Consider the following 21992-nt stretch of genomic DNA (forward strand, 5'->3'; position numbering starts at 1 on the left):
TGGAGTTTTGCATGCTCATCTTGGGTCCAATTTTGCTAAATTCATTTATTAGCTCTGGTAGTTTTTTGGTGGCTTCTTTGGGATTCTCTATATATAGGATCATGCCACCTGCAAATAAGAGACAGTTTTACTTCATCCTTTCCTTAAAGTCGATGACTTTATTTCTTTTTCTTGTCTAACTGCCCTGTCTAGAGCCTCCTGTACAATGTTGAATGCTAGTGGCAAGAGAAGACATCCTTGTCACATTCCTAATCCTAGAGAAAAAGCATTCCTTCTTTCACCAATGAGTAGGTGAAAGTGGGTTTTCACAGATGTTCTTTATCAAGTAGAAAGTTCCCTTCTCTCGCTGGTTTGCATGTGTTTTTATCATAAAAGGGCCAAATGTTTTTTCTTCATCTATTGAGGTGACCACATGGTTTTGTCCTTTTTCTATAGATATGGTGTATTACATTGATTGATTTTTGATGTTAAACCAACCTTGTATTCGTGGACTAAATTCCATTTGGTTATGGTACATAATCTTTTTTATGTGCTGCTGGATTGAGTCTGCTAGTACTTACTTTATGGACCTTTGCATTAAAAGATACTGGTCTGGAATTTTCTTGTGCTGCTTTTGTCTGGTTTTGGTTTCAAGATGATACCACATTTCCTCCTTCTTGAAACACTTTTACATGGAACCTGGGAAATCACTCTTCCTTCACTCTCTTACTGGTTGCTCTTTCTCAATCACCTTTGCTGGCTGCCCTGTATCTCCCCAACCTCTAAATGTTTGAATGTCCCAGGATCAAAGTTTGAATCAATTCTTTTTTTCTCTCTCGTTTCATTTTCTAGGTGATCTTGTTCAGTCTCATTGCATTAAATACAATCTATATGCTGATGGCTCTCAAATTTATACCTTCAAGCCCAGATCTTCCTACGGACTCCAAAATTATACATATAACTACCTCTTCAACAACTCCACATGAATGTTTCCGAAGTAATCTAAACTTAATATAATTGATAATCAAAATAATTAAAGCCAAAACAAGTCTATGGGGGGGGGGAGCTTAATAAAACCAAAACTGAGTTCCAGCTTTCTCCTCCAGATTAGCTTCTCTCATTGTTTTCCCCATCGCAGTAAATAGCAATTTCATCCTTCCCACTGCTCAGCCCAAAAACCTTAAAGTCATTTGGACTCCTTGCTTTCCACACCCCATAAGAAATTCAATGGCAAATTCTGTCAGTTCAACTTTAACATAAGTTCAGAATCCAACTACTTTGCACTCCTTCCAAAACCACCCTAGTCCCAACTACCACCATCTCTTGCCTGGATTATCACTAGAGTCTCTTAACTGGCTTCTTGTTTACCACCTTATGCCCCTACAGTTTATTCTCAACACAGACAGCAGAGTGATTCTTTTAAAATATTAGTCCAATCATGTGACTCCTTTGTTCAAAACCCTTTAGTGATTTCCCATCTTAGTTGCAATAAAAGCCAAAATGTTACAGTGGCTTACAGGTCCTATATAGTACCTGGCCCTCCATTACCTCTCTTTCCTCCTCTATCACTCTTTCTTGCCTAGTCTACCCCAACGACACTGGCCTCCATGAATTTCCTAGAACATGCTAGCCTCCACCGTGCCTCAGAGCCTTTGTACTTGCCATTCCCTTTGTTCCCAACACTCTTCCTCCAGATACTTGCATGACTGTTATTTGTTTCCTTCAAGTCTCTGCACAAACACAACCTTATCCCCTGAACATCCTACAAAAAAACAGTGACTGTCCTATCTCTACCCTGGTATTCCTTTCACCCATGCCAGGTTTTAGAATCTTCTACTGTACAGTCACAATATATTTCCCCTTTCATCCTATCTCTGAGCTAGAATGGATGCTCACATGGACAGAACTTTGCTTTGTTGTAGCCTCTAACAGAGCTCCAAGAGAACTTTCTATGATGAGGAAATATTCTGTATTTGCATTGTCCAATACCATAGCCACTAGCACATGTGGCCACTTGAAATGTGGCCAGTATGAATGAGGAACTGAATTTTTAGCTTTATTCTATTTTAATTAATTTAAATTTAAATACTACATGTGGCTAGTAGCTACCGCATTGGCTAGCACAGCACAGCCTAAAATAGCAGTTAGTCAAAAATACATAGTAGGTATGCAAATATTTATTGAATGAATGATGGAAGGAAGAAACAAATCTGAAGGTTTTTTTTCTCCTTAGCTTTTTATTATAGAAAACTGCAGAAATACACAAAAGCAGGACATAGCATAATGAACCCTCCAATACCAATCACCAACTTGAAGGCTCTTCTAACCTGAAATAAGTTTCAGTGGATACTGACATCTCAATCCAGCTTCTAACAATTACCATATTCTTGGAAAATAGAGAATTTATATTATCCAGAGTTTATATCAAACAGCATCTCTCATGGTCTTTTAGAGATTATAGAGAAATGACTTTAGCAATCAGATCAGATATATGTTGGGGGAAAAACTGGTATGCAAATCAGTGCTTGAGGCAGACACATACATGTATGTTTTTATATCAAGGACCTGATTACTCTCTTCCACCATTTACTTTCTCCACATAAATTTTAATGAAGTCACACTCTTAAAGGAGGAGCTATGTGACCATACAAATTAAGAGAGAACTTCACTCTTGTAAGATGACACAAATTCCTTGGGCAGGGATTTTGTCTTCTTAGTCTTTAAAAACCTATCACCTGGTATAATAAATGTTAATTGAATGAAGTTCATAATTGCATAAAAGTGATACATATGAACTGTCAGAGTGCAAACAGATACACCGGACCTTTCCTAAACAGATATATTCTGAAAAGGAAATTTTCAAATGGATTTTCAACATCAAAACGCAGTTTAATATGCTGAAAACAAAAATCAAACCCGGAGTACAAATTCTTGGATTTCAATGTCCTAACTCACTAGGTGGGGTGATCCTTATACTAGTCATATACTTGCTTTAGGCTCCAGTTTGTAAAAAGACAGTTTGGCCTTGATGTTCTTCAAAGATGCTATCTAACTTTAAACCAATTATGTTCTATCCTAGATCCCCAATACACAAAAATTTTAAAAGATGCTTATTAACTTCTTTCTATGCTAGATCGTTTCCCCTAAAATTTACCTTAAAGGAGCTTTACATTGCAGGTGATTTAATATGAAGACATCATAACCTACTTTAGGGAAGTAGTGTTCCCTGTTTCTTGAGAAGTACCAAATTCTTCACTTGGGGCCACTAAAATACTGCTGGAGTCCTATGTTTGATTTACACTCAGCTGGCTGACTTTGTGCTTATTAGTACAGAAAAGGCAATTTTGGCCACATATTTGCCTAGTAAATTCCCAAGATACCACCTGTGTTTGAAAAAGTTTCTTCAACAGTTCTAAGCCAATTCTTATCTCTTTCCTAGCTGGCTCCATAAAATGTACTGTTTCAGGTTTTGTTCTGAGGTTTTGCCTTTGTTAAACGAGGTAGTATTACTAAAGTCGTGCTCTGATGTTTTTCAAAGCAAGGAAACAGAAAGAAATGAGGGCCAGCCATGTAAACCTTCCCTTGACATTACTGTTGGATGAAATTTCTGGACCTTGCATTTAAAATGTGGCTTTGAGGGGTACCTGGGTGGCTTAGTCGGTTGAGCGTCTGACTCTTGGTGTTGGCTTAGGTCATGATCTTGCAGTTTGTGGATTCGAGCCCCACATCAGGCTCTGTGCTAACAGTGCAGAGCCTGCTTGGGATTCTCTCTCTCTCCCTCTCCCACTGCCCCTCCCATGCACGCTCTCTCAAAATAAATAAATAAACTTAAAAATAAAATAAAATAAAATAAAATAAAATAAAATAAAATGCGGCTTTTGGCCTCCTATTTCGTGCAGCTTCCACAATAACAAGCCCAGGCTAGCAGTCAAATGCCAATATTGATGCTGACTTTGGGTCTAAACACTGACAGATCAACAATGGCAGCAGAGATGTTAGAATGTATCTCAAATAAAATTCTTTTTTTTTTTTTTTTAAATTTTTTTTTTCAACGTTTATTTATTTATTTTTGGGACAGAGAGAGACAGAGCATGAACGGGGGAGGGGCAGAGAGACAGGGAGACACAGAATCGGAAACAGGCTCCAGGCTCTGAGCTATCAGCCCAGAGCCCGACGCGGGGCTCGAACTCACGGACCGCGAGATCGTGACCTGGCTGAAGTCGGACGCTTAACCGACTGCGCCACCCAGGCGCCCCTCAAATAAAATTCTTATACGTGGTACACAAAATAATCTTGTAATTAGTAAAACTAGAGTTGAATTGGACACTGGTATTTGGTTTGGTTTTTTTTTTTTTTTTTTTTAAACATCTATACTATGCCTCAAGAAACCTAGCTGATTAATTATCTGCTATATGTTTAGCCATGATATCAATTTTCAAGTTTATGTATTTCATATATAAGTCCGCTCTAAAATAATCATAAAGGTCTATGTGTAGTAAGTCTTATCAAATTTTTTAAGCTTATTTTTATCTATCTATTTAAGAAAAAAATTTTTAAAAATGTTTTTTAATGTTTTTTTATTTTATTTATTTTTTTTTTAATTTTTTTTTTTCAACGTTTATTTATTTTTGGGACAGAGAGAGACAGAGCATGAACGGGGGAGGGACAGAGAGAGGGAGACACAGAATCGGAAACAGGCTCCAGGCTCTGAGCCATCAGCCCAGAGCCTGACGTGGGGCTCGAACTCACGGACCGTGAGATCGTGACCTGGCTGAAGTCGGACGCTTAACCGACTGCGCCACCCAGGCGCCCCAATGTTTTTTTATTTTTGAGAGAGAGAGAGAGAGAGAGACAGGGACAGAGCTCAAGAGGGGAAGGTCCAGAGAGAGAGGGAGACACAGAATCTGAAGTAGGCTCCAGGCTCCGAGCTGTCAGCACAGAGCCCGACGCGGGGCTCAGACTCACGAACTGCAAGATCATGACCTGAGCCGAAGTCGGACGCTTAACTGACTGAGCCACCCAGCTGCCCCCCCAAAATTTTTTAATGTTTATTTATTTTTGAGAGAGAGAGACACAGAGTGCGAGTAGGGGAGGGGCAGAGAGAGAGGGAGGCACTGAATCTGAGGCAGGCTCCAGACTCTGCCCCCTACACAGGGCTCGAACTCACAAACCACAAGATCATGACCTGAGCCAAAGTCAGAGGCTCAACTGACTGAGCCACCCACGCGCCCCTATTTTTATTTATTTTGAGAGAGAGATAGAGAGCAAGTGGAGGAAGGGCAGAGAGAGAGAGAGAGAGAGAGAGAGAGAGAGAGACAGAATTCCAAGCAGGCTCTGAGCTGTCAGTGCAGAGCCCGACCTGGGGCTGGAACTTATGAACTATGAGATCACGACCTGAGCCGAAGTCAGACACTTAACCGACTAAACCACCCAGGGGCCCCTAAATTTTTTAAAAATGTTTTATTTATTTTTTTGTGTGTGTGTGAGAGTGAGAGAGAGAGAGAGAGAGAGAGAGAGAGAGAGAGAGATGGAGCACGAGCGGGGCAGGGGCAGAGAGAGAGGGAGACACAGAACCCGAAGCAGGCTCCAGGCAAACCATGAGATCATGACTTGAGCCAAATTTGGATGCTTAGCCCCAGGTGCCCCAAATTTTATCAAATTTTCAAGAAACATAACTCATGTTTCAAGTAAGAGTAACATCTAAAAGTAAAATTAAAAATGAAATACTGCTCTGAACAAAGGTATCTGTTTTTTGACAACTAATTAAAAGGAACAGGTTCAAATTAAACTTTGAAGTATATTATTAACCATCAACTGAACCACTGGAAAGATACATGCCAACAGTAAGAATATTGTATTGCCATTAACCATAGGAATGGCTTGAGACATCTTACTCACACTAAGATCTAAATGTATGCAATTAAAGCCACCATATCAACTGTCCATATTAATCACTCACCAATTTAATTAAGGTAAACCATCTTGCCAGAAAGCTTGCCTCTTCACTCTTTCTTAACATTATCGACTTTTATAGTTCAACGAATTAGTAATTACTTGCTTATGTCACTATCAAATGTGTTGGATACAGAAGTCCAGCATGTGGCAAGGTCAGTTATAGACATGTCCTGATGGCATGTGAAAGGAGAAATTTAACCCATCAAAGTGGTCGTCGAAAGAGCAAAACCTATTATGCCTTTCTCTAGACACTCCTGGTTAAATTCAAAGTGACAGGACAAACCAGATCAAAACCAAACAGAGCCAGAAGCAACATACAAAATCCTAATGTACCCTTAGAAATCCAGGAATCGATTTGTCAATATCTAAGCTCAATTAGCCCTTTCAGAACAAAATACCTCATGAAGTGACAAGAAACTAGTTTGAGGTCTGGGATATGAAAAGAATAAAAGCAGTCACTTTATATAGCTTATTGTTAAGTGCAGTCATATCTCAACCTGGAGATATTGTGGGGATTAAATAAAGATGTATGTCAAGTACCTATCTACTAAGCCAAGGAGATGGCACATAACCAATGTTCAGTAAATGTTAGCCCTTCCTCAAATCGTTAAAGGATGCAGACTTATCAAGTCAAAGATCAACTGATGGTTTAAAAAAGCAAATGAAAGCAAAGGAAAACCTTACATGGTGATATAGACAACGTATCTTCTAGAACTCAGCACACAGGATAATGAAAATGAAAAACAGACACTGAAAACATTTCTCAATGGCTCATCCTCTGTGGTCATTTACAACCATCCTGTTTTGTGAAATTGTCTTTAGGGATGAGCTTTGATAAGAAATAGGCCAAGTGCAAACTAATTCCACTTGAGAGGGAAACTGCAATGCCTACAGCAGGTGAACAGTTTCTCTCATGAAATCTTTCCACTTGGTATACTTCAAGCTTTTAGCAATTCCAGTTTCCAGACAAACCAGTAACACAACTATAAAGCTAATTTTTTCATCAGAATTGTTAAGTAACAGGAGTTCAATAAATCATTTGCCTTCTAAGAAGAAAAAAAAATGACTTTCCAACACAAATAATATTTCTTCTGGTTATAAGAAAATGATGCTTATTTACAAACCAAAAGGTATAATACTATAGTGAAGTCTTTTTATGGCTCAAGAATGAAATATTTAAGAAATAAAGGTACAGAAAGAACAGGACTCAGTCTCAAAAATCTTGAGATCAAGCATTCATGTCACCATTTACTATACAGCTTCAGGGAAGTTACTTAACTTCTCAGGGATGCAGTTTCTTTTAAAGTTCTTTCAGCTCAAAAATGATATGATTACTTATGATATCTGATACTCTTCAGTGTCTGAGTACGTATACACATACACATGTCGCTTTATTAAATAATACAGATATATTTTCAAAGTTGTAGTAATTAAAGGCCCATTATGAAACAAAGGGAGAGAGAGAGAGAGAATGAATGAATGTGTGTGTGTGTGTGTGTGTGTGTGTGTGTGTGTGTGTGTGTATGTTGGGTATTCTGACCCTGAATATCATTCTCAGTAGTTAGGGCATTTACACAGCCTGAATTAACCAAGTAAGCCTTTAAACCCTTACAATGAAACATTAAAATTCAATGTGGCTATAATCTCTTCCTTACAAAACACGGACCCAAAGAGTCTGGCTTCAAGTATGGTTAAAAGAAAAAAAAAAAAAAAGGCGAAGTGTATTATATTCACCACCCAGCTCTTCCATATGACCACATTAAAAAAAAACACAAATGAAAACTCACAGGCCCATTGTAATACATTGTGCCACTTCTGAATGCAACACTTAGCTCAGGCTTACTACCCTGACAAATAAAGGAAAGCACTTTATGAAGCCAATTTAATTGGGAGGTGACAGAAAACATACAGCCATTTTCTTTAGCCTTATCATTGAATTGGCTTCAGCTCCAATCTCGGGCAAATCCCACTCAACAGAAGAAATTAACCAGGTCAGCAGAACAGGTGCTGTGCTGTGTCTGTCAAGGGCCTGGCATCACCACAATTACTTGCACACAATGAAGCAGTAATCTTCACAGATCATCTCTCCCAAGAAGTATATTGGGGAGGGAGAGGAAAACTGAAGGGAGGCGGGGGGAAAGTGGGAAGAATAAGAGGAATAGGAGGCAAAGAGAAAAGGCAAGAAGAGAAAATGAATGTGCAGCTGCCTTGCGGCTCAGCAGATGTCGGGATGTGATGTACGAGGCTAGGATAAGCTGTCGGAGCCCGCTGCCAAAGAGTGGTAAGTGATTAAAGCCTGCACAGTTCTAAGCACCATATTTAGAATCTGCGGGGTTTCAGGACTTGCACCCATTCCTTGCTGTGCTGCCAGATGTTGGCAACTGGTCCAGTTCCTACTGACTGTGCATGGATGGCAGCAGTTGGTGCAGCAGCAAAGCAATCTGGAATGCTTCCGGAGATGCTGTACATTAACAAGTGTCACCCATCATTCACCTTTACAGAAGGCTGAAACAACTCCAATTTGCTGCCACTTCCCTCTTGGGAAACGGCCAAGATAAAGTTGCGCCTGGCAGCCCCATTTGTTTCACTCAGGTGTTTCAGCTGCCTTGCTGACCTCTATTAGTTTAAGTTTTAATTTAGATTAACCCCAGCACCCCAATTAACCAGCAAGGGGAAAAGCTAAGATGTGACTAGTCATAACTCTGAAATCAGAATTTATCGAAGGTAAAATTATTAATTGGGATGAAGGGCCAATCAAGTAATGCTATTTCTTTTTAAACAGACCTCTAGGTAAAAAAAAAAAAATCAGACCAAGGATTGCCAGTGGAAGCAACTTCTTTCTCCCCAGTAATTTCAGTTTATTTTATTAAGCCTATTTAATTTATGATGCACTTTCCATCGAACAATGTACACTTCAATTAATGAAGACTGGAGCATTTTTGATTGTCTCCCATGATCTCACACAGTTATACAGCATTAATATCCCATATCAGGTAATTCCTTATAGACACTCCAGAACAAAATAGAGTTCCCTACTCTTCTGACAAATGGATATAATGAGAAGAAAAGGAAAAAAGAATCAGGACCTCTGACTAGGAACACCTGAGGCCACACCAATCCTCTTTCTTACACCCTCTCATCATTACTTTTAAGGCTCACTTACGGCAATAATTTCATTGAACACTCCAGAGTGAATAGAAAGATTATTAGAGAGTCTCTTTCTCTTCTAATGGCAAAGACTCAGAGGTATCCCCTATATAGAATCACCTGTTCTATTGGCCCTGTAGTGTAATTTTCCCAAATTTTTTCCTTCATATTCCCAATACATAATACATCATGGCTAAACCTTCAACAAGCAGTTGAAATTCCTTGGCAAAGTTAATACACTAAAAATTCAGCAGAGAAAAAAAGGGTATCTCGATAAATAATGGCTCAACAAAAGCTGGTGCATCACTGCTGAATAGCCTCCTTGATTCCCAGAGCTAGAAAGGGTACATCCTAAAGCAGATTTCATTAAGTATAACTTACCCGGAGACCCAGGATTACAGGAAAATATTTTAGTTCTTTAGAATAGCCCAAACTACATTCAGAGTCACCAGCATCATTAAAAAGAGCAGCATGCCAGCAGACAATAATATCAAGGGAAACAACTGAGGGACATTTGCAAAGAGGGATCAACAGCTGGGCCATATTTCGACTTCTACCAATTCTTTCTGTCTTCAAAACATTACCCTGTAATTATAATCAATGGTAGCAGACAATCTCAATACATATTTAACTGATTTGAAGAGGCACCCCCCCCCCCACACACACAAAACCCAAGAGACTTAATAGGTAATAGAACCAGAAATTCAATTCAAGAACTCTGGGATCCCAGCCCTTTAGCTCCATATCCCAATCTAACAGTAATAGTACAAGAAACCAAATAACTAGCAAAAAGTCCCCTATTACATTAATATTCTCAAAAATGTCTGAGAAAGAATGAACCACCTGACTCGAAGAAGTTCAGCTGTTTTACACATAATTTATACTCTGCAGCAACTAACAAAGTAGTTGTAGTTGTTTTCATTTCAAAAGGAAAAATACAAGACAGGAAAGGAAAAACAGATTCAGAACTACACAGTAAGTCAATTCTGAAGACAGCACTTCTAACTCCCTGACTCTATCCTCCTTCCAAAGTAGACCAGAGAATTCTATGAGCTGTTTTAAAATGCTAACACCTGATCTGTAACAAAAGAAAAAAGTATGAAAATTATACCTGGTGGTAAAAGTCATCGTCATCAAAGATTTCTCCATCCAAGTCCTTCAGGTGGGCATTGGCAGGGGCTTGAGGAAGGATCTCCTGAATCAAGGAGAAAAGAGGAAGGAGTGAATCCAAAAAGGTTATTGAAGTAATGTAGCTACTACATATAATGTGTATGACAGTCAAAGCACTTTTCCTTAAGATATAAAGAACTCTTAAAGAACAAAAACATTCCAATAAAAAAGTAGACAAAAACATTAATAGGCACTTGACAGAAAAAGAACCATAAACGATCAATAATCATATAAAAATGTTTAACCTCATTCTAATTAAATACATGAAAATTAAAATAAGAAGACACCATTTTTCACTTCTAAAACTGGCAACAATCAGTGCCAGAAAACCCAGCTCGTGGAAATGGGAACTAATACAACCTTTCTGGAGGGAATCAGTAACACGTGTCAGGATTTAAAATGTGGGGGCGCCTGGGTTAAGCTAAGCGTACAACTTCGGCTCAGGTCATGATCTCGCAGTTTGTGGGTTTGAACCCCACGTTGGGGTCTGTGCTGACAGTGTGGAGCCTGCTTGGGATTCTCTCTCTCTCTCTCTCTCTCTCTCTCTCTCTCTCTCTGGCCCTCCCCCACTCATGCTTTCTCTCCCTAAATAAACTTTTAAAAAAAAGTGTACTCTCTTTGATTTGCTATTTCCACTTTGAGAAATCTATCCATATGTCCACACAAATACACATATTATAAATGCTCATGAATGTTTCCAATAGCACTGTTTCTAAAGCTGGAGACAACAAAAATATCCACTGTTTAAATAAATTATAGTACACACCCATAAGAGGGAATGTTCAGTAGCCATTAGGAAAAATGAAATTGATCTCTATATAATCGATCTCTAGGAAAATTTAAATTTAAAAATTGTAAGATTTTACATATAGTTTATAATATTTTATATATTTATAAACACACATATCCATTCCATTTAATTAAAAATATGTAACCATATTTCTATACAGATATATGTGTTATATGTGTATATAGTTATATGAATAGAAAAAGCTTGTTATAACTGTGAACATTGGTTCAATCTAAGAAGTGGAATTTTACTTTTCATTTTAAATTCTTTTGAATTTTGAAAAAAATTATTAAGTATATGTTTCTATAAATAAAAGTTTCCTTTAAACAAAAGAATTTGTTCTAATTTTGGATCCTTTTCTGTAGTATCTACATGTCCAATATAAAGCCTAAAGTACACACTCACTTCAATACTGACATTTCCAAAGAAGTAGCTTTAAAACTGAATTATAAAAACTGGATTATGAATGCTTCCATTACCAGACTCCTATCAAACTCAAAAATAAGAGAAGACTACACAGAAGTTAACAATAGCTCCATTTTAAAAGAATTTTGTCTTTCCATATACTCTTACTTTGTCAACAATCTAGTAAAGTAGTGCTTTTTCCCTTTCTTTCACTAACTTCTTATACCAAGAATGACATCTACAAGCAGATGATCAGATTTTTCAGCTAATTAGCCTCATAGAAACTACTCACAGTAATCACCCAGCATCACAGAGCTCTTACCGGTTGTCCTGGCAAACTCTCCGGGACAGGCTGCGCTGATGGTTCAGGTTTGCCAAGAACTCGGTAGATGGAGCGCTTGGTCTGTGTCCTTCGAAGTAATCTTTCTTTGTCCATCAGAATATGATCGATCTGAGTCAAGATTGAGCGTTCAAAGGCACCAAAACCCTGCAACATTAACCAGTATCAGATAATGCAGAAAGTGTGTGCTGAAGGCAGCTACATTGGTTTCTCTTTCTGTGTCAGCAGAGAAACAGACGATCCTCCTCTCAGGAGGGACTTTGTAAAACAGACCGAGTTTCTGAATGGCTGTAACTGTTCTCAGGAAAAAAAAAAAAAAAATTAGTCTTAAGCAGGTTGTATTACTTTCCTATACCCAGACAGTAACTTCTGCATCTTTCATAACTGTTTAAAAATCTACTTCTTTAAGTAGTTTGTGTTCCCAAACATCTGAACACTTATGAGGCCATAATTTCTAGAATAAAATATTCTTTCTAATAAAGTTAAAATCCCAGGTCTGAATAGTATAAACCCCAATGGTGGGAGTTCGGTAAATTTTCTACAGTAATGACCGATTACTATTACATCATGACATTATAGTGAGCTACATAAATATAAGATGCATGAGCTGTAGTTCCAATTTCTTAAAACTGCTTCAGGTGGCCACAACCTCTGTTACACACATGTACTTACATGCGCGCACGCACACACACACACACACACACACACACACACACACACACACACACACACACACCTACCTTCCCCAGCTTTCCAGAAGCCAGCTTGGTTTTATCATGCCATTTCTGAAGTGTGCGGTTCCTATAGACTGTGAAGTCGGCAAAACGCTTAGCCATGAAGCTGGGATAGTCCTCCATTTCTAGCTTCCTCTTTGGTGGGGCCTTTCTCTGCTTCTTCTTCTCTTCTACTAGCTCTTCATCTTCACTGGAAATCTCTTCCTCACTAGAAAACCAATAAGAACACTAAGTCCAATGAAAACAAACATTACCCAAATAAAAAGCTAAGCTCACATGATGTCGAGTATTTAGGCCTTCCCTATTCTGTCTACATTTTCAATAACATCATAGATGTGAGGATGGCTTTTTCTGTTTGAAAAGAATGTTCATGAGGTCAATCAAAAACTCATGTAACTTTTCAAATAAATATAAAAACTACTGGCTTAGAAATATTTTTTTTAAAGGTAAGCAAACCGTAAAAATAAATGAGGTTGTAAAAACATTATTAGAAATGCATATGAACCAGGCCTCTACTGTTACAAGATGGGTCTTTAAAAATTAAACACATAATCATACTTTTATGACCTTAATCCCCAAATCAATAAGGGCAATGTGTCTCCCTGTAACGAATTGTTCAGGAAAGCTGAATAACAGTAGTCTAATCACAGGAAGAGAGCCAAATGTGAAGAAAACTCAAAGGGGTAGGCAGCAGAACGGAAAGTATGTTGCAATAAATGCAACTTCCATGAGAAAGTAATACAACCTCCACCTATCAAGCCAATTGCCCTCAATGGACTACTGACCCCAACACATAGTAAGTGCTCAATAAATGTGAGCTTACTTATTATCCCTGCAACTAACTCAGTGGAAAAGAATGGAGCAAAAGATAAGCCCAGGGGAAAAAAAAGCAAGCAGGTACGATACACAGCAAGTTCAAACAATGGGTGGTACAGGGGGGTGTGGGGAAATCCTTCATCAAATGTGACAATTTCAGAAAACAGGTTTACTCTGCTCTTTTCTGAAAAATTTCTACCCTTCAAAATAACTACTTCTTCCCTCACTGAAAAGGAAATGGTTTTGACCAGCAATTCCATGGTATTGGCACAAAGGGCTTCATAAACATTAATTAAGAATATTGGGGTGCCTGGGTGGCTCAGCTGCCTGAGCGTCCGACTTCAGCTCAGGTTATGATCTCATGGTTTGTGGGTTTGAGCCCAGCGTTGGGCTCTGTGCTCACAGCTCGGAGCCTGGAGCCTGCTTCGGATTCTGTATCTCCCTCTCTCTCTGCCCCTCTCCCACTTGTGCTCTGTCTCTCAAAAATAAATAAACATTAAAAAAAAAAAGAAGAATATTAACAATGTGCTTTCATCTCCCAATTTAAACAGATCTAAAGAGAAGGCAAGCGTTTTGCAGATGCCCACAAAGGGGAGCAAGTCCAAGTAAATATAAAAATGAAAAACCCTATTCCCAATTTATGTGCTATCCTGGCCACCAGTTAAATATAAGAGGCTCTTTCTGTTTTACTAACAGTAAGTCTGACATCTGCCTGCAGAGGATTTGGCTTTTTCATAAATGATGGGAAACTATTCAGATTAAAATAAGCAACTCCATAGCTCCATTCTTTCCTTACCTTTCTGCTTTGGCCTTTGTCCCATCTACTAGATATCTAGTGTCTGGGTACTGGAAAAGTAACTCTTCCTGAAGATCTACCAATGACCTCAACAATGCTTTAAGGGCCTTGTGACCTGGGAAATAGAGCACAGAGAAGGAACAATTTATTATCTACAATTCTCCAAAATAGGCAACGACTAGAACTCATGACTCCTGAGCAGTTCTGGCCAGGATGGGGGGCAGGCACAGGGTACCCACAGACTAAGAATTCTCTGAAATACCAAATTCCTGAAAGGAGATAATAACAGTGCCTAACTCACAGGCTTGTTGTGAGGAACAAGCGAGGTAACATACATAAGGTGTGTAGGGAAGGGTCTGCAATAAATTGTGGGTTCTTAAATTTAGTCAGATTGACAAATTCCTTCCCTGTCATCATAACCAGTCATTTTCCCCTATGGTGTTAGTTTCTACAAGCCACCAACCTCCTGGATTATCCCTCTATCAATCAATTCCTTAAGCAATTCCTTCTCTTCCAAACAGCACAACTTTGTCCTGGGATCCCTACCTCCACCACTGTCACCGCCACCACCACCCTCCTACAGGCGATCTCATTTGCCTATGGTCTGAGGTGCCAAATTATTCACTCAATCTCTCATACATATTCTTTCATTTTTTAATTTCTTTAATGTTTATTTATTTTTGAGAGACAGAGAAACAGAGTGCGAGCAGGGGAGGGTCAAAGAGAGGGAGAGGGAGACACAGAATCTGAAGCAGGCTCCAGGCTCTGAGCTGTCAGCACAGAGCCCGATGCGGGGCTCGAACCCACGAACTGCGAGATCGTGACCTGAGACGAAGTCAGATGCTCAACCGACTGAGCCACCCACCCAGGTGCCCCTCTCTCGCACATGAAAAGTTCTTGTTCACATATGAAAACCCAAGCTAATGACTTACTGTTTGCAGTACTGAATTCTGTATTAAAATTTTTCACATCTAGAACATGTTCTTACCTGGTTCTTCTCGTAGCCGACAGGATGCGTTTGTAATAAAGCTGGTCAGGATTAAGTACACAGTCTATGGCTAAGAACTTTCAGAATAAAAACTGGCCCTCTGAGAACTGAACTCTTACCTTCTTTGTCAGCCTAAGCCTACTAAAGGGGCTAACTAGACACTGATAATCACTATTTATGCGTTGATAGCACTCAGACGTCTCTCCTATTATCGAGCTTCCACACTTCCAGCAACTGCAAGAAAATCTTTGCATGGATGCTCCATCAGTCCTCCAAATATACCACATCAGAAACAGAACTTTTCTCTTCCTACCTAATACTTCTCCCTTGTCTGATTTTCTCTTCTGTATAATGTGTTTTCATAGATCACTGACATTTTGGTGCCCTTATTCTATAGATTTAATCCATTGCTAAATCGTGTGATTTTCCATTCTTATTATTACTAATAGCTGTCCATTCATCTCTGGCCATGCTTCTATCACTCCTTCCCCCTTTCCCTTAAATAACCGTAACCTCACAAGCATCCCTACTTTCATTTAGCAATGCCTACATTCATTTTTATTTTACATTCGATAGGGACTTCAGCCCACACAAACTTCAGTTAGCGTTAATCACAGTTTTTAATGTCTTTTCTAGAAAAGGCTACATCTTGAGACAGAGCCCATATTTTCCAAAGTGAAACCACAAACTTATTTCACATTTGCAAAGTAGTTTTTAAAACTCCCAAGACCTAACCTTGAAAATCTTATGTTAAGTAAAATAAGCCAGTTGCAAAAGCACAAGTACTGTGTGATGCCACTTACACGAGGGACCTAGAATAGTCAAATTCATTGAAGAAAACTGAATGCTGGTTGCCAGGGGTGCAGGGGAGAGAGGAATAGATAAGAGTTTCTGACTGAGATGAGAAAGTTCCAGAGATGGATGGTGGTGATGCTGGACAACCGTGTGAATGGACTTTGATACTGAACAATACATTTATAAATGGTTAAACTGGGAAATTTATGTCATGTACATTTTACCATAACTGAAAAAGAAAACACTTTCAAGTGATCCCAAGACCAGAGGATAATAAATGATTCTATCATCCCCGTTCATCTCTGTATAGATAAAAATCATCTATAATCCTTCAATCTTGAGCTTAGTCAAAAAAGAACAAGAAAAACAACGAAATATTATTCAGCCCTTAAAAAGATGGAAATTCTGACATTTGTTACAACACATGGATACACCCTGAGAACATTATGCTGAGTGAAATAAACCAGTCATATAAAGACAAGTACTATATCATTCCACTTCTATGAGGTACCTAGGGTAGTCAAATCCATAGAGACAGAAAGTAGAATGGGGGTTACCGGGGGTTGGGGGAAAGGGGAATGCAGACTTTAATGGGTATACAGTTTTAGGTTTATGAGATGGAAAAAGTTCTGGAGATTGGTGACACAACAATGTGAATGTACTTAACACTACTGAGCACTATTGTACACTCAGAAATGGTCAGGATAAATTGCTGAATCACTATGCTGTACACCTGAAACTAATATAACACTATATGTTAACTATACTAGAATTAAAATTAGAAATAAATTTAAAAATTAAAAAAATGGTCACGATAAATTTTATGTTAGGTAAATTTTAGGATATGTGTTTTTTACAATAAAAAATTTAAAAGAACAAGAAAAGCCAAGTGTCTGTCCCTGACTTCCTTGAGGTACCATGTGTCCATGATCTAAAATATGAAATCAAGAACCATGCAGGGAAGAAGCTGCAAAGCAGAGTTTGTAATGTTTATAGCTGCTTGCCCCCAAGAGCAAGTCATAATTTGACTCTAACGTGTAGCATAACCAAGAAGTGTGAAAACATCCAACGAAAAGACTACTACTTTTAAGGGCCACTTTCAAGTAGCTATACAAGCCTTTTTATTTTGTTCAAGTCAGTTTAAAAAAATCCATTGCAGATATATTAGACAGCATATCAATCCAACAAGAAAGCAGAGAGCCAATATCAGTAAATCAAAGTGTGCCTTTCTGTTAATACTCTCTCATATGTTCTCATTTTATACACCCCTTCACCCAGTCAGAAAGTAGCCCTGAAGTATTTAAGCTCCATTCAGGGATAGCACCACAATGCATCAAAGTGTCAAGAGACCTACAAGAGATGAAATCTGCAATTCTGTGCTTCTAACCACACACACACACACACACACACACACACACTCACACACACACACACACACACACACACACAAAGAGGAAGAGAAAGAGGAAGAGGAAGAGGAAGAGGAAGAGGAAGAGGAAGAAGAAGAAGAAGAAGAAGAAGAAGAAGAAGAAGAAGAAAAGAAGAAATAAAGAAAAAGAAAAAAATGTTTATCAAAGTAAAGTCACCAGTGGCCAACACATGGACAGCTTCCTGTAAAGGGATATGGAAGAAAAGAAAAGAACCCAATTCTCATTTCTTTGCAATATTAGGGTTACATTTTCTTCTGGTAAGATTTTATGTAAAATCTGAAGAGACAACGGACAATCCTTTGCTGGATGCGGCAGGCCTCCTCATAGTCACAGTTGACAAGAGTGAGGAAAGACTTTCCCGGAGATTCAAATCCAACGGTGATTCTTCCCAGCCTAAAAAACAAACTAAACCAAACCCTACCCTCTTTTTGTCATTCATATCGGACTAAATTCTATTTGTTCAACCCTATGAAAAATAAAGAGAATGGAACCAATGGTTTCTAATTCACCTCTAATTTTTCCCTAATTACTGTCAGAGTTAGCAGTTAAAAAAGCAGCAAAGAAGCATATACTTTCTTCTCTCTCCCTTTTGGCACAGGGCCACAAAACAAATGGAGACTGTCAAGGATATATATGTTTATTTTGTCCTACATGGTCCACTTCCAGAGGCCTTTCCCTTAAGAGGAGATTAAGAAGGACATATGCCTCACCATATTATCAAGATACAACCTCAGCATCTGGGCACTGGCTTTAGGAATGATTTTCTAAGTAGAGAATCAATGGAAAGAGTACTTTACTAAGGGTCGGGAGCCCTGTATGCTAACTGACAATGATTACTAACTAGTCATTTTATACTGAGTGGACCAATTTAATCTCTGAGTCTCAATTTTTTCATCTGTAAAATGTAGATAATCCTTTGCCTGTTTATCTCACAGAATTTAGGTGAAAAATAAGAAACATGTCTTTTACAGGTTAAGGCATTTTATACATTTTTAAATGCTGTGGACATAGAAAATGTATGACTATCAAAAAAAATCATCAGCTTTCACATGGTGAATATCTTTAAGTTCCACTTATGCTGCTCGACAGTGCTAGGACTGAACTGGTATTCAGATTCCTGTATTAAGTGTTCATTTACATGCTACCCATATGCAAGCATTCTATATATAAAATGTCACCAATCTAAAAACCATTTTCACCTAACAGCTTTATTTTTTTCCCTGATTCATCTTGGCTGTTCAACATAAACAAAACTGTAGGCAGAGAATAAGTTTGGACACAGGCACACAGTTCATTAATTAGATTATAAACCAATAACACAACTTCTGGCAAGGGGATTGGAGAGGGAATGGCGACAGTGAATTTATAACTAAAATAAAGCTTACTTTATCAGTTTTTAAATATCTATACAGTTATTTTTAAAATAAACATGAAAACATACAATTATTTATGTACAAGTATACATAACTCCCACATTCCTATTACCCCAGATAAATACTATGAACTAGGATGTATAGATTACAAGAGCATTTTTTTCTCCTTCAAAAGTAACTCTAGAACCAGAGCTAAACTATAGGTCAAAATGACACACGATATATTGGTCTGAGAACAATACTTTTCATTCAAATCCACACAAGCCTGCCACTTGCACTAGTCATCCCCGGCAATTAATCCCCCAAGAAAGACGTTTGATTAAATCTTTTCAAGCAAATCCTTTGCTTTGCTTTTGTTAGTTCACTTCTTGTCAACATCTATTAAAATATGCCTTTAATTCTCCCACAATCTTAAAAAACACCGATTCCACTGTCTTCAACTTTAATCAACTGTATGGCCGGCATTTTTCATTTCATAATAATGTGCTGCTTGGAATTCAAGAGGCAGGCTCAGCATCAATCATCTGGTAAGAATTTTTCCACTGCAATAAATATGCAAATGAGGAGAGCCAGTCAGTCGTATTTCAGGCCCGACTTGCTAGTGTTTTAAAAAAGACACAAATTTATTAATTGCCGGTGGCCAGAGGAATCCTATTACTTTGGGCATTGATTACAAAGCTGTGTGAGTGATTATTGTGCAACTCGCGGGCTACCCAGGCATGAGGAAAAATTATTAAAGCAAGGCAGAGATTATCAACTCAGAATAACAATAAGCCTTAACATTTAGGCCCTAACTTCTTCAACAAAGAATTACGTGAAGGCTCCACTGTATCATAATTCCGAACTCTGTCAGTATTACTGTTTGGGCTTGTTCTATATTCCCCAAGCAGAATGGCGTCACCAGGAAGAAAGAGTACTGCAGGTTACAAATTCCTGCACACCAACCATATGGATGAGTTGCTATCATCTCCAATGTGTGTGCAACTAGAATTCTGATATATCCATGTATCCTGCACACGTGCGGGCGTGTGCATATATGTACTCCCAGATTTGGGTAAATAGATGTGTCATCATGAGGACTATGGTTTTTACTGGAATAGTATAAGGAGTTCTGTCTCTGCTGGTTGGTTGGTTCTGTGGACCAAAAGTACAATTTTTTTTTTTTAATGGTCCAAAATACCCACCAGGATAACTTTTCAAAGCAGAGCATGGGGACTTATATTCTAAAAGCATGATGGCTAAGCCAAAGGCAGCCCTGAGTTTTCATACCTCAGGGGGCACCATAGTGGAAGGCGTGCAGTCTATGGAGGAGTCTATGGAGGAAACGGTTTGATAGGCTAATTCTGAATGCAAAGTGTTTTTGTGAGAAACATTCAACCCAAGACATATTAAATCAAGTAAGAAAGAGGACTCAGTGGACAAAACTTATTTTTTTCTCTTAAGAGAATGATGTGGGGAATTGGGGGAGTAAGTGGAAGTTGAAATAAGGGAGAGAGGAAGAGACGTATGATAAAATATGTTGGGTGAGTCCCCTCATGGAGAGAAGCAAAAAGCAAAAAACAAAACAAAAAAAAAAATCCTTAACATTTTACATTACTGCCACACTAAGTAACATGATAGATAGTGTGCATTTGAGTTCTGTGGAGGGACATCCCACTCAAGCTGTAATTTCTGACCAGGCATGAATTTATAAGGAAGGGAAAAGAACTGCAGAATTTCTTAGGTTTCCCTGAATACTCTCTCAAATACCTTGATGAAGTGTGTCAATAAATCCTTAAAAAGCCCTATAGGACACAGCAATCTAACTGATCAATGTACTTCCAGAAATCCACTACAGTTACCTTCCACTCAACAGGCCCCAGACAACCTCCACTGCTCCACCGTGCTTTCCTAAAAAGGGAAATTTATTTTTCCCCGTTAAATTAAAGAATAAATGCTGAAAATACAAGGTACTTAAAACCCAAGCTTATATACAAATAATTGTTTACACTGTCTAACGAGAGTTACCAAGGGAGAGAAGGGATACTTTCATTTTTATTGGGTACATTTTTGAACTGTTCAAATATTTAAGAAGCATATATTACTCTTATAATTTAAAATATTATTGAAATTTAAAGTAAACTGAAGAAAACTTATTCAAAATAAAATTAGAATCACAATCCACGTAACCCTGTCTCTTTCATATAAAATAGTCTGATCCTTTCTAATTAAAAAGCCTTTAAACAACCAGCCTCTTAGGCAGTGAAACTACTCACATAAATGTCCAAATTCTCTCTATAGGATGAGTCTAAAAACAGGGATTCCCAGGCTGAATGGATCACTCCTCTCTCAGTCTCAGTCACACTACGGCTACAGCACATGTCATATCGTACAGAGTCTGACTTTGCCACATCGTAAGCTACTTGAGAGCACGGACCTCGTCCTGTCATTCTGGCATCCAACACATAAGAAGTATATGTGTTGGGCCATAAGAAGTATTCAACAAATATGTTTGCTCCAGAGAAATGATGCCAAAGTTACATGGCAGTACTTCCAATTACACTATCATTTCCAAATCTAAGTGCTGACAAGCCAACAAAATGTGAACTACATATTTGCTAACGTCAACAAGCATGTTTCCTCAACAAACTGACTTTTGTTAACAAAAGCAACAGTAATCAAACTGAACTTCTTTCCTGTAACTAGAAGATGTACAGGCTACTACCAAGAGTCTCAAGACCATCGTATCAGATTTAAGAATTTAGGGGCGCCTGGGTGGCGCAGTCGGTTAAGCGTCCGACTTCAGCCAGGTCACGATCTCGCGATCCGTGAGTTCGAGCCCCGCGTCAGGCTCTGGGCTGATGGCTCAGAGCCTGGAGCCTGTTTCCGATTCTGTGTCTCCCTCTCTCTCTGCCCCTCCCCTGTTCATGCTCTGTCTCTCTCTGTCCCAAAAATAAATAAACGTTGAAAAAAAATTTTTTTTAAAAAAAGAATTTAACAAATGTTACAATGCATTCACATGAAGACTTAGTAATCACCACTTGGATGGTTAAAATGAGGCTCAGAAAATAAAAGATTGCTTTTATTTGTGTTTCTTTTAATACTAGGAAGACTAAGCATTATTCATTTGCCAACCTGAAATGGAAACTTTGAGAGGTTGCCTTCATGTAAAAACACTTAAATATTTATGCCTTAAAGATGGTTTATCCAGGGGCACCTGGGTGGCTCAGTCAGTTATGTGTCCAACTTCGGCTCAGGTCATGAACTCGTGATTGGTGGGTTCAAGCCCCGTGTC

At 38.5% G+C, this 21992-nt stretch overlaps 1 protein-coding gene across 2 annotated transcripts in view; it reads right to left on the reverse strand.

Moving 5' to 3' along the window:
- Positions 1-21992, reverse strand: part of AATF (apoptosis antagonizing transcription factor) — a 105174-nt gene that overhangs the window by 52635 nt on the left and 30547 nt on the right. For both annotated transcript variants that reach the window (XR_006962303.1, XM_047080883.1), the window contains exons 5-8: positions 14133-14247; positions 12527-12728; positions 11769-11933; positions 10193-10276 (exon numbers count right to left, since the gene is read on the reverse strand). Coding sequence is in view for 1 of the 2 variants with exons in the window: in XM_047080883.1 (XP_046936839.1) it covers positions 10193-10276; positions 11769-11933; positions 12527-12728; positions 14133-14247 (566 nt within the window). In the remaining variant the exon portion in view is untranslated. The remainder of the gene's footprint in view (positions 1-10192; positions 10277-11768; positions 11934-12526; positions 12729-14132; positions 14248-21992) is intronic.

Source organism: Lynx rufus, unplaced genomic scaffold (genome assembly GCF_022079265.1).
Source record: "Lynx rufus isolate CCGP_SWC_20201006 ecotype Redwood Valley unplaced genomic scaffold, mLynRuf1.p SCAF_18, whole genome shotgun sequence".
NCBI lineage: Eukaryota > Metazoa > Chordata > Mammalia > Carnivora > Felidae > Lynx > Lynx rufus.